The sequence below is a fragment of the Salvia splendens genome, chromosome 20 (assembly GCF_004379255.2).
Source record: "Salvia splendens isolate huo1 chromosome 20, SspV2, whole genome shotgun sequence".
In the NCBI taxonomy this organism is placed as follows: Eukaryota; Viridiplantae; Streptophyta; class Magnoliopsida; order Lamiales; family Lamiaceae; genus Salvia; species Salvia splendens.
Genome location: NC_056051.1, coordinates 22,180,487 through 22,193,258, shown reverse-complemented (window position 1 = coordinate 22,193,258; position 12,772 = coordinate 22,180,487). Strand labels below are relative to the sequence as shown.

At 36.5% G+C, this 12,772-nt stretch overlaps 2 protein-coding genes across 2 annotated transcripts; both read right to left on the bottom strand.

The window, feature by feature from the left end:
* Positions 1 to 85: 85 nt before the first annotated feature.
* LOC121780934 (cytoplasmic 60S subunit biogenesis factor REI1 homolog 2-like) lies at positions 86 to 2,699 on the bottom strand. Its single transcript, XM_042178589.1, has 5 exons — positions 2,374 to 2,699; positions 1,218 to 1,802; positions 971 to 1,140; positions 666 to 881; positions 86 to 486 (listed from the first exon to the last, which is right to left on the bottom strand). Exons 1-5 carry the CDS (start codon positions 2,476 to 2,478, stop codon positions 327 to 329), a joined length of 1,236 nt encoding a protein of 411 aa, XP_042034523.1. The 5' UTR covers positions 2,479 to 2,699; the 3' UTR covers positions 86 to 326.
* A 1,097-nt stretch (positions 2,700 to 3,796) lies between these two features.
* Positions 3,797 to 7,242, bottom strand: LOC121780933 (serine-rich adhesin for platelets-like). The gene is made up of 6 exons (XM_042178588.1): positions 7,036 to 7,242; positions 4,966 to 6,137; positions 4,827 to 4,877; positions 4,655 to 4,753; positions 4,374 to 4,538; positions 3,797 to 4,258 (listed from the first exon to the last, which is right to left on the bottom strand). Exons 2-6 carry the CDS (start codon positions 6,121 to 6,123, stop codon positions 4,106 to 4,108), a joined length of 1,626 nt encoding a protein of 541 aa, XP_042034522.1. The 5' UTR covers positions 6,124 to 6,137; positions 7,036 to 7,242; the 3' UTR covers positions 3,797 to 4,105.
* Positions 7,243 to 12,772: the final 5,530 nt, after the last annotated feature.

The following is a 12,772-nucleotide window of genomic DNA, read 5'->3' as shown; positions in this document are numbered from 1 at the left end:
TGCTTTATGAGGTATATTTGTTGATTCATCTTGCTCGTGTCCTAATTTGCTAAGGAGGAATAAGAAACTCTATTACACCAAGTCATTGACATGAATTGAGATTCAGTCCAAACAGAAAAAGAGAATAATCGTGCGTATGAGTTATAACCTCACAAACGAAAACGTACAAAATTTTAGTATCCAATACAGCAAAAAAAAATACTGCAAACAAAGAATTTCTAGATTGTCTGTAAACATTTTTATCCAGTTCCTTTCATAAAGGCGAGCATGGGGTAAATCTTGCCGTATGAAACAGTGCTGTAACGACTGCAAGCATAGTTGTAGGACTAATAGGTGCAGTTCTTGGGGAGGTTGCGAATGACATTACTCTTCATACCCATTTTAGAGCGCATGGCCTCAACACCAGACGAGTTCATCGCCTTCAATACTTTCAGCCGGACTACATGCTCTCGTGACTGCACAGTTGCTAGGCCCATGCTCTTGTACCTGCAAGCATATTCATAGCATCAAGTTTTCCATATTGACAAGAGGTCTGCACTCTTTTCCTTGACATCTCAATATCTCTACACCCATACCTCACCCACCAAAACCAATAGCAGGGTGGTGGTGGCTGGTGAGTGATGCCATGATTTTGATATGGAGTAGAAAGGGCACAATGGGCATACCTAGATGCTAATGCAGCAGTGATCTCACTGTGCAAGGCTGTGGGCCGATGTTTCTGACGGTAGTATCTCAAATAGTCCCTAGATCCAAGCATTTTCTTAGTCGTTGCCCCATTATTGTGCCTTGTGATGACAAGCTCAGCGCCACCACTACCAAGTGCAACAGCATTCTCCATGTCACCAACGGCGACCAGTTGGTTTCCATCCATGCCCTCATAACTTAAGACCAGAAACAAGAAGTTAGAAAGTCATCAGAATGAATTACAACTAGTAATAAGACGCAAAAACTACTAGGCGGAAACATATACCTGGTGCTGTAATCATAAAAATCTTCAAGCTCTGCTTCCTCGTCTTCACTTCCATCACCGTAATGCACTTTGCAGTGATTTTTTGCCTCCATATGCTTCCGAACAGCCTCCAAACTACTGAAAGGGTGGCACCTTTCATTGCAGTACAAACACATGAAATCTCGTTTGACCTGAGGATGTAAATATAAGTCAACCAGAAGCCCGAACATAGAAAAATAGTAAATGACCCTAAATATACAATCATTACCCTGAGCCCCAGATATGTAAGAAGACCTTTAGGATCCTTCAGATACTCAATATCTGGAATGAAGAACCCATGCTTCTTGTGCATGTGTACCATACAGCTCTCAATTGTACCATGCTCCAAATCACACATAAAGCAACAAGATGGGTCCAAATCTTCAAACTCGTCCTCATCTTCATCCATATCATCATTAGAAGCATTCTCATCAACTTGTAAATGTTTCAATAAGTCACTGGCTTCATTAAGTAAATCTTCATCAGGATCCACCTCTTCCCAGTCACTCTCCTCGCTCTCTTCATCGTCCTCCATCACATGATGCAGAGGTTGCAGAGGTTCCTTTGGAGTACGGCGTGTAAGAGGTTTGATGATTGTACTACCTTCATCTTTGCCGCCTGTTGCTTCAGAAGCCCTTATCAAATGACTTTTAGACTTCAGGTGTTGTTCATGGGCTTTCAAACTTCTATATCCCTTTCCACAAAGGCCACAACTGTAAAGCATTGGAGTCTCGTTCAGCTTCTTTTTCTCATCAGCGAGAGCAGATTGTCTAGCTTGGAAGAGTGTTTCAGTCACTCCTGGTACACCAGCAACCTTCACAACAATAAAAAGCACCAAGGCAAATTACATATACATACATCAGGCATCATGGCACGATCAAATCAGGCAGAACGAAGGAGCCTAAGTAAATTCAGAACACCACCATTTCAATCAGGGAAGCTTCAGCATGGCAAAATACAACATGAAGTGTTTCTCAAGTTCAACAATATAGTAAATGAGCATAATTAGCTTCCAAATAAAATGAAAACTCTCATACCAAATGAGGATTTCAAGAATGAGGAAAACAATTTCATGATATTGTCACAAACTCATTAGCCATACCTTTTTAATTACACACAAACCTAACAGAGTTTCATAGCTACTCTCAATACGAATTCCACCCATACGAAATAATTATTCCTCGAAACACACTAGCATACTACAATTAACTCCTATTCCTACAATTCCATAGGGATAGATTCAATAAAAATGACCAAAACAAGCTCAATAAATGACAGCAATTCCGTTTCCAGAAGCACCAAAAAAGCAATAACATCGTATCATAATTCATAATAAAGAAAAACAATTCAAAAAGCAAAATAAAATCCTAGAATGAATAGAAAACCTTGCGCTTGAGATTGTAGCGGTGCCACTCGGATTTGTAATGGAGCTTTTGTTCGACATCGTCTTCGAATTCTTTGTTGCAAGCGTTACACGTTAATCCTGACATCTCTTCTCCTGCCTCTCTTTTTTTCCGATTTCAATAAAAAAATGTGTGAAATTGAGGAGAAAAAAATTCAACTGAAAATGTGAGGGTTTGCTTCTACAGCCGCTTTCGAATTTCTGTATTTATAGTGGACGAAAGATGGTACATGTGGTATGCGCTTGCGGTATTTTTCTTCTCCTTTAATGTTTGAATTTCTAATTTAGGCAATCAGAAAAGTCGGTCGAAAAAATAGATTTTTGCCGACTTGGAATTTCTGCAATATTGATATATTTATATGTAATTAGGATTATGTAGTATATGCATAAATTAATTTAACATAAAACTTGGATCTAATAATCACGGGCAAAATTCTTGAAATGGGCTCGTTTGGGAATTCATACCCCCTTGAATGGGCTCGTTTGGGAATTCATGCCCCCGAAATGGGCCTTTTTTTATTTTTAAATGTGCATTTATTTAGCAAATGTATAATGTCTTCAAAAGTCGAAACACACCCGTTTTTCCTATAAGCAGTTGACTGTTTTTTTTAATTTATCTTATTCAAGATAATTTATTATTAAAAATAAAAATCTTTTTATTTCTACTTCATTTTCTCCTTTTAACATAAAAAAATAAAACTGCATAAATAAAATGTGTCATCTTCCTTAGGACGGAGGAGTACACCTTAATACAATGTCACAAACCCATGCCCCATTTCGCAAAAAAATTCTACAAAACTAGGATATTTCGTAAAAAATTTCTAAAAAACTAGGATTTTGCTCGTCTTCTTCCATTAACGTATATGGTGAATTTTATTTATAATTTCTAGCGTTTTTAAAATTTTAGAGTCAGGAATATAGTGTACTCCTATTTTAAACTGTTCAAATTTTGAGAGAGTATGTGCATGTATTATACTAGGATTGTGAATGCAGATTGTTTGTGTGTTTTTTTATACAGGGATGAATGAATAATATTCCACCTGTCCCTAAAAAAAACGACACGAGTTTTATTATACAATTGTTAAAGTAAGATAGGTAGAAAGAAAAAAGTGATTGAGATATTACTAGTGAAAAATGAGACTCACAGAAAAAAAATCCTTAAATAAAATTGATCTAGTTTTAGGGGTATCCTAAAATGAAAAATGCGATCTACATTTAAGGGAGGGATTATAAATTAGTGGAATTGGACTGTATTATTAGCCACCCACAGCAAATACATAGCTTGTGTTGGATAACTTGGGTCATGGATTCCCAAACAAGCCCATTTCAAGAATTTTGCCAATAATCATTTTGTAAAAGTAAAAGTCATTTACATATTTATTGTTGGTTGCTAGATAATATACTAATTTGATCCAATAATATTTCGTATATGCGGTAAATTTATTGGGTTTTTTCGGTGCCAAAAAAACGATAAATCGATAAGAGAGGAATTCAGAAATCCCAGTATCTGTTCACTTTCAGTTCTCACAGTTTACACTGGAGAGCTTGAATACTTTCACCAATCTGAAGATTATGTACATGAAGGAAAACAAAACACCACGTTAAGAGAAAAAAAAATCAAGAAATGTACCTGATATGTGGGAGAAAAATTCAACTACAATGAACACTGGTGCGAATCCACCTTCGGTTCTTTTGTCTGTATAAACGGGACTCTTTCACAACGACGAAGATGATTGTGATGGCGCAGCCGAAGCCTTGCAGATGGGGCACCAGTTCTTCACCTGCAGCCACTGGTTTATGCATGTTGCGTGAAAACCATGCTGGCATTCGACCAAGCTCCCAATCTCATCTCCGGTGACATACTCATCCTACCAAAGATGCATAACTTCATCATTCTCTTGAACCACAGGATTGAACCAAATCATCCATGATATGATAAGAAATAATGCAGTTGCAGTTAATCTTATCAAAAGGAATAATAACCTGGCAAATACTGCATTTGATGTCATCACCCTCATCGCCCGAGTCTGTGGAATCTACTTTTGATGTGGTTGCCTCATATACGCTTCTCGTCAGGCACTTTGACAAAGCCTCTTCTGAGAGAGCAGTGCTCACTGTACCCATCCTTTCTTCTAGAGCTAACAATTCCTGTTAAAGAAGAACATTGATTTATATGTACCAGAACGAGTGCAGCAAAAGAGACACGTAGCACAAGGTTGTCATCCATCAAAATAAGACATCATAAAAAAGAAGGGAAGGCCGACCTCATATGACATGTTATCAATATCCAGTCTCATGTCTCTGTGTTGGTCGTAGAGGTTGAGGCCACTGAGGAACAATCTGGTCTCCAGTGCAAGTATTTGCTGTAGATAACGAACGTTAATTACCAAGCATAATAATTTGTTTTGTGTTGTAGGGATATAAAGATAACAATACCTCATGTGTAAAGTCTTCATCTTGTTCGATTCTCTCAAGAGCCATTAATACCTGCACATAAGCACCTGGCTCAATTTAGTCCCATACAGGATCAAAATAGCGAACTAGCTTAGTGCATGCCTGCATGGAAAGCAAATACCTCAGCAATTCCATCCATGTTAAACTGGCGTAACACATCATGATTCATTAACTGTGCTAATCCAGATTCATCAGAGGCAAAAGACGTTCTTGAAGATGAATTATCGCGGTGAGCTCTTGAGCCACTTACTGAAAACTGCTGTAAGGTACTCCCATCACCAACATCAAAAGGTGTCTCACAATCAATTCTAGAGAAACTCACAGGGGGTTCCCTAACAGACAAACCATTTATTCCATCTAGTCGACTGGAAAGCCTCATTCTAGCATTTAGATTTGTTGATCTCCGGTTCCGAGAAGAACTAGAGACACTGCTATCCTCTACAGAAGCAGAAGTACTATATGCTAAATCAGAGATGGAAATGCCACTCATTGTCGTGGAGGTATGCCTGTCTACGCTTGCTGAAGCCGCATTCTTTCTCCCCCTACAAGATGAACTGGTTTCTCCTTCCAAACTTCTCTTTTTAATTAAGTTCTTCCTTGCAGATGCTGATTCTGCTTGTGAACAACTAGGTGGCATAGCATCCGATATAGAATTGCATCTCAGATTCTGTAAACCATACCTGTTCCCATTGATCCTATTAAATGGTCCTCGTGCAGAGCTCCTAGAAGCTGACAGAACAGGGGAAGATGGTGAAGTACTTTGGTTGTTTGATCCAGATTTGCAACGAAACGTTTTTTGATGACCAACACTAGTTGACGCACTAGAACTACCAGCTTCAGTCATATTAACCTCTTTAGATTTAGTCATTGATACTGACTTATATCCACGTAGATTACTTTTTGTAGTCACAATCCTTTGAGCTTTGCACTCAGTAGATAAACTAGTCTCCAATGGATCAGATGTCACTTGAGAAGATACTTTTCTCTTTGAATCGAGGCATGACCTTTTCGCATTGGTCATGGTGGAATTGCTTCTGGTCTTCCCAGTAACTTCAGTTCCACTTGAAGAGCGAAAAGAAGACTTAGAATATTTGCTTGAATCTGAGATTCCGACTCTAGCATTCTGACCAAACTTAACTCTTCCACTGCATCCAATTCGGTTGCAAAATTGACCATTGTCATCCCCTTGAGTAACTGCTTCTTTGAAAGCTGTTGTACTGTAATTCTTTCTGGGAATCAGACTCCCTCCTGCTCCTCTTTTACCAGAAGATTGATCCATGAATACTTTTATTTCTGTAAGAAAACAACATTTTCTCTCAGCCTCAAACCATTACTAAGACTCCTAATCTAGTAGACAAGAAATGGCACCATAGAAACATGAGTTGGATAAAAACAACCACATATGCCCTACCTCATTGATCACAAACAAGATAAGCATTATTGAGAGGGAAATTCTCAAGAAACAGAAGCACTCTGAATTGGCTTATCAATAGTAAGAACATTCAAGCAAAGCGAAAAATAGTTACAAAAATAATCCAATTATCCAAAGTTCATCTACTGAAGTAGTACATTATATGATTCAATATAGATAGACTACATGAAGATATGCTGCAGAAAACCATCTGCAATAAATATTTGAACCAGATGCGTGAGACTAGAGCATCAAGCATGAATACATGTGTGTGGAAGCAATTTTGGCAAGCAGCAATCATTCATCATAGTACTAAAATGAAAGGTATCAATAAACCAATACCAAAATTCATTAGCTTATTTTCCTATCTGTTTAACAGTCACAAAACAAACTAATATGCGTATGATTGCCATAAAACGACGTTTAGCTGAATTAGTTTATGCGCGCCGGAAAATGAAGAGTAAGAATAGACTCGTTAACATAGTCAAAGTTCTGTTTCCTATTTCAAGGATTATCATCTTATGTGATTACTTCTACAATTCCAATTATTGATTGGTAAAGCGATATTTCACAGAAAAAAAATACAGGTTTCAAGCAGCGATTACGACGCTATCTCTTGTAAACCAAACAATCTGCATATTCAAAGTGAGCGATGATAAAATCCACACAAAAATCACAAACACGGCCATCCGTAATCCAATCACGATTCCGGAAAGGATCAAAACATTAACAAAAATGAAATCAAATAGAAAGCGAAACACGCATCATCAGGAAACAAACCTTACGACGATGAAGACAATGATCCCGCGTTGGCGCTTCTCTGCCTGCCTTTCACAACCTCCCGATTCTTTCTCTGTGGTCTGGCAAGCAAAAGCGAAAGGAGAAAGTTTCAACTACTACGCAATACGAGAATCGCCCTGGCCTTTTTAGAGAGAGAGAGTAATTCTATAATAATGAAATGTGAAATAATAAGTTTAGATACGAGCGCGTGCGTATGTTGTTAATGGCAAATTAGGGAATATAAATAATTGGAAAAAGTTTGTTGCGATATGAAATGCAATTCCTCTTATTTAAATTTATACCAACTGACACGCCGTCCACGACGTGATCTCCGCCGTCCGATTCGCGGGCAGTAGACGGTGGGGCCCCACTCGGCCGCTGTTGAGTCTCTCATCGGTATTGGTAGACCAAATAAATATTCCTAATTTTTCTTACCTTAAGTAAAAATAGAAAGCCATTTTTATGCCATTTGGTGAACCTATATTTCTAATATAACATGACGCCGTTTAGTTGTTATTAATGCAATATTATTTTGATTAGTGTATGATTGTGCCATGTATTTTACGTTAATAAGTCGTGTATTTTTAAGAGAGAAAGAAAATATGTTTCTTTTTTATCTTCTATTTCTAAAAAAAAGTAATTATGCTTTGTTAAATGTAGTTAATGAATTTCAAGAGAATAAAATAAATTTAAAAGACAAATAAGAATAACTAACTTTTTTATCTTTGTGAAGAAGAGGGACATAAAGATATCTTTTCAAAGTTAAAGGAGTTATAAACCCTATAATACATTCTCAAACACCCTTTCCATTAGAAAATGAATTTTTATAAAAAACAAAAGTAAATATGATAGTTATTTCTCTTTACCTTTTCATTTACTATTTTCTTTTGAGATGCTCTTATTGATAGGATTTTTATTGGTTGCAATAAATTTTATTGAATTTTAGTTCATCGTGGGGTTACATTTTAATATTTTCCAAAATTAGAGATTATAGTCTATTTTTGAATGAGGGTTTTCTAAAACTGAGGAATATAAAAAATCTTGTCATGTTAATTATTTATATCCAAAAGTAGGTAGTAGCGGGCCTAGCGGCAAATTGGTCATGCCATAATAAAATTAATAATAGTTCGATTCAAAATTTAGATTATCTCATTATTAATATACTCCTTTATTCAACAAAATGTAACCCCATGACCAAAATCAGAATCCACAATAATTTAATTCTTTAACTCTAGACAATAGCAAAACAATAAATATTTGTGTGTGTAACTCACCCACACCTAACATATAAACTGCATATCCCTAAAAATCAGATCTCATTCCTAATGAACCCTAACATAAGATACATGCATATATACCTAATTCTAATACTCCAAAACATTCGTTCATAGTTAATGGTTAAAAGAATTGCACGGTATCTTACAAATAATTTATTACTATGAATGTTTTGAAAAGAATTCTTTGTATGTTGGTTAATTATTATATATCTTGAATACACACGATTACACACGCATATAATCACATTTTGTCGTTTACACACTTTATATAACAATTTGTGGTAAGTATGTTATACACACGACTACATTAACATATAATTATAAGGACAAATAGTAAAAAAAAGTTTATAAACTAGGATCCGATTCTAGTTTATTATCTCACAACTTTAAACTCAGCTAGAGTCTAGAATTATAAAGTTTTAATTTGTTGTTGATTATCTCATGGTGAAATATTCAAGTTACCTATGCATGGTATATTGTTCACATTTTTACCACCAAACGATGTCTTTATTATTAATAGACAACATTTTCTAATTCATCATCTATGATGTGTGCGTATGATTTTTCGGATTCCAAATCACATACTATTTCACCAAAAATCATTATGGGATAATTGGGAAAAAATTCCAAAAATTCTTGAATTTTCTGATTGATTTTTAAAGTTGCAGGACAAATCGACCAAATTACTTTATGAATTTTTTGGCAATTTACCCTTATAAAAAACATGTCACTATTAAAATATTTAAAATATCACAGTAAGTAAAACATCATTAGGACATATATTAAAAATTGTCAAGTAATGCACATTGAAACACAAACACAAGGTTTTCTTCCAAATATAATGACTCAATGATTTCATAGTTTTCATGTAACAAAAATAAGGTAGTATACAATATAAAGAATTTAACAACTCGATAAATGCCATACCACTCTATTTACCATAAAATGTAGAGTGAGGTCAATTATAACACTTTATGGTCTTACCAAAATTGGGTAAAAACTAATGGCCATTTTCCTTTTGAATAAAAGTCATAGATAAAGCAAGAAGAATAGTTCATTTATGGGATGTCTCTGATTTGGTTATTCATATTGTGGACTAGTTCTAATGTATGTGTTTGATTAATGTATGTATTATTGGGTATCATTACTCACTTCCCACTTTCTTGATTAATTTATTGAAATCTTACATCATATGACAAATTCCCGTGGGAAAAGGGTCCCATGATATTCATTTTGTCTATCTTTCCTTAACTAAACAAGTATTGAAATAATTAAGTGCAGTACGAATAAAATATTAAAACTTTGGTGCAGAGAAATATTAAAACTGTCAATAGTTTATATTTCATGTTTTGTAAAGTCACGAGTCCTCTTCTATACCTGTCTACATGAAAGGGCCTCGTTAGTCGCTATCCAACTACTACTAATTCAACTGCGAAACAATGTTAGAGACGGAGAAAATATTTGAATTATCAAATTTCTCAACCAATTCCTTATATTGAAACAAATGACTACCCTTTAATTTAGTAAGCTAATTTAAATTTAATTACTACGTAGCCTAAATTTATGTTGGGTTGTGCACGATTTACGCATTCATTTGACAAACCAATTGCTGCAAAATCAAAAACTATCTCTATCTTCCATTTCTGTATTTGCACTAACAAACCCATATTTCTCATTTTCTTCTTCCTTTTCAACATTCAAATGACAAATCGCTCTTTCAATTGAATATTAAGGTGCGTTTCAGTATTATTTCGTTTAGCACTGCAGCCTATATTTTGTAATCGAAACTTGTTATTTTGGTTAGTAGTTGCAAGTTTATGCTTTTACTAAATTTGTATACATTGGATTATATATATATAAATCTCAAAACAAGGTGCAAAAAACTAGAAGTTAATTGGCATTAGCATAAAGATAATATTATGACTAAATGAAAAGAACTAGACAATTGTTAGATTGGTCTAAGACAAAAAAAAAAAAATTGTGTAAGCTTTCTATCTTTAACACACAGTTATTGTTTTTGTACATAAAAATTATTTTGGTAAATAAATTTAGTACTTTTCTGGTTAATTTGGGAGATGTCAACAAGAAAAAAAATGTTTCTAATGTGAGGGAGAAGAGAACTTCTCCTTCTAACTCTCATCTCAAATCAACCACCAAAACCATCTCCACAAGCGAGAAAGCCACCCCCAACTACCTCAAGCCGACACTCTCGTCGTCCGTCTCATCCGGAGGAGGTCTTTCGACAAGGCACCCTCCCCGGCCCGGACCACGAAAACACGTGGCGTATCCCCCTCCTCAACCCTGACAACGAAAACACATGGTGTCTCCCCCTCCTCGACCCCGACCACGAAAACACGTGGTGTCTCCCCCTACCCGACCCGGACAGTGAAAACACGTGGTGTCTCCCCCCACCCCGACCCGGACAATGAAAACACATGGTGTCTCCCCCACCCCGACGTCCAGGTCCTCCTCTATTTCCGGGAAGACCGGGGCAGATAGGGCCTTGGCCTCAGCCAAGAGCGACGGGAGATTGAAAGGGACAAGGGAAGCTGGGAAACAACATCTGTATGCTAGTGCTGTAGGCACTCTAAAGAAGAGCGCCGCCGTTGCAAGTAAAAGCAAGAAGGCTGAAACTGCAACTGCTTTAAGAAAAAAAGATTCATCAGATCATGAAGAATCACCCATTGTTGGAGATGAAGAAGATGCCAGATCAAGAACTGGACAGAAGCAATGAACAAACTCAAGGAAAAACAGATGATATTGTCTCAGAACAGCGCGACGCCAGCATTGGGGAGGCTGAAAGTCCAGCAATTTGTGAAGAAAGTGATGACAATGTGCCTAAGATTGAGTCTCCTGCACTTTTAGGACAGGATGATGCTGATGCTGTGAATGATGCTGATGCTGCCAAGGCTGAATCTCCGGTTAGCTCAGAACCACGTGTTGAATGTCCGGCAGATTCAGAACAGGCCAGTGGAAACAGCAGCCAGCAGAAAGAAGTTGAAGGAGTTGCGGAAGACGGAGAAGCAGCACCAAGGCTGTCTCAAGAAAAGGACACAGCACTCTCCAACAACGTGACTGAAGAGATGATGCGCGAGCAGAGGCGAGACAAGTTCAGAGCGCTCGCTGGAGCGTTTGAAACTGCCATAGCCCGGCAGGAGCATAAGTAGCCACAGCTCAGAAGTGAACCCAAGCAATGATAAGTTAAATATGGTTTATTGATAGTGTAATGTTTCAGTTAGCACCAGTTGATCTGCACAAAAAAACTAGAAAAATTTGGAGGAGACAAACACTTTTTTTTGTGTTGAATGTATAATGTTCATATAATCATGGATGTTAAGGTTTCTAAAATGATCAAGTAGCCTGCCTGATTTCCATTCAGATGGTTTTGGATAAGTGTTTTCTAGTATTTTTTAATTTGATCATATTCTCCTTTCTTCTAGATTATTCTAGAACCAGAATACCACTTTTCCCCAAACATCTCTATCTTATCCTCAACAATATTCCAACATTTCTATCTTCCAACTGCTCCACAAACGATCAAATTCCAACCTTAAACTCAAAAAATCAATCAGGCTATCAAAAACATTTCATTTCAAAGGATCCATACCTTAAATCTGCCGAGAGAGATGTGCTTGGTGTTCGTGTGCGATGAAGACGAGAGGGTGATTGGGCGGCAGGTGGTGGGCGGCGCGTGTCCCTACTGCGGCGGAATGGTGCAGGCGTTGGACGTGCAGAGCAACTGGAGATTCTGCTTCGTGCCGCTCTATTTCAAAACTAAGCGCAAACTCTACTGCTCCATCTGTTCAAGGCGTTTAGTCCCCCTATAACTCTTTTCCAGATTATCCATGATTTTTTTACATTTCTTTCTTCTTTTTCGTCCTTTTTTTTAGTTTTTTTGTCAGTTATGAAGGTTTTGTGTTGGTGGCTGAGCAGTTTTGTTTTTGTTCCTATTTTTGAGATAAACATGTGTTTCCTTTCTGTGTGTAAATATTATGATTAGGGGATGTTAGTTTTCATTGTTCAAGTGATTAGCATGAATCAATCTACACTTTCAGAATAATTACAAGTTCCATAAATTCGTCTTAAATACTAATGAAATTAGGATAACATAAATATTTACTTATTATTTTTCTAATATACCCAAAAATATTTTTCTTTATGAAACAATCCTCTTTTTATTTCATCTGCACCATAAGGTGGGGAGCTGGCTAATATTCAATTTTGGAACAATAAAATAGGAAGAACTTACTACTTAAGAGAGTATTTTTGTTCTTTCTACTTAATTACACACTGACAATAGAGTAACAATAATTAAAGTGGTAACTCGATTTATGCAAGAAACAATCCAAATTCATTAACAAAAAAAAAAAGCTCTGAAAAAATAGAACTCATCACTTACAGAGCTTAAGGTCTTTGAAAAATGATGATACAGTGGATTTGGGGTAAGGCTTGGTGGCAAG

Bases quoted from the DNA above. Each gene is read 5' to 3' on its own strand.
- LOC121780934 (XM_042178589.1), bottom strand. From the start codon at position 2,478: ATGTCAGGATTAACGTGTAACGCTTGCAACAAAGAATTCGAAGACGAT. The intron at 882-970 runs GTATATGTTTCC...TCTGGTCTTAAG, and splicing joins TTTTATGATTACAGCACCAG to TTATGAGGGCATGGATGGAA. The intron at 487-665 runs GTATGCCCATTG...ATATGCTTGCAG, and splicing joins ACTGCTGCATTAGCATCTAG to GTACAAGAGCATGGGCCTAG.
- LOC121780933 (XM_042178588.1), bottom strand. From the start codon at position 6,123: ATGGATCAATCTTCTGGTAAAAGAGGAGCAGGAGGGAGTCTGATTCCC. The intron at 4,754-4,826 runs GTATTGTTATCT...CGTTATCTACAG, and splicing joins ATGAAGACTTTACACATGAG to CAAATACTTGCACTGGAGAC. The intron at 4,539-4,654 runs GTCGGCCTTCCC...CTTCTTTAACAG, and splicing joins TTGATAACATGTCATATGAG to GAATTGTTAGCTCTAGAAGA.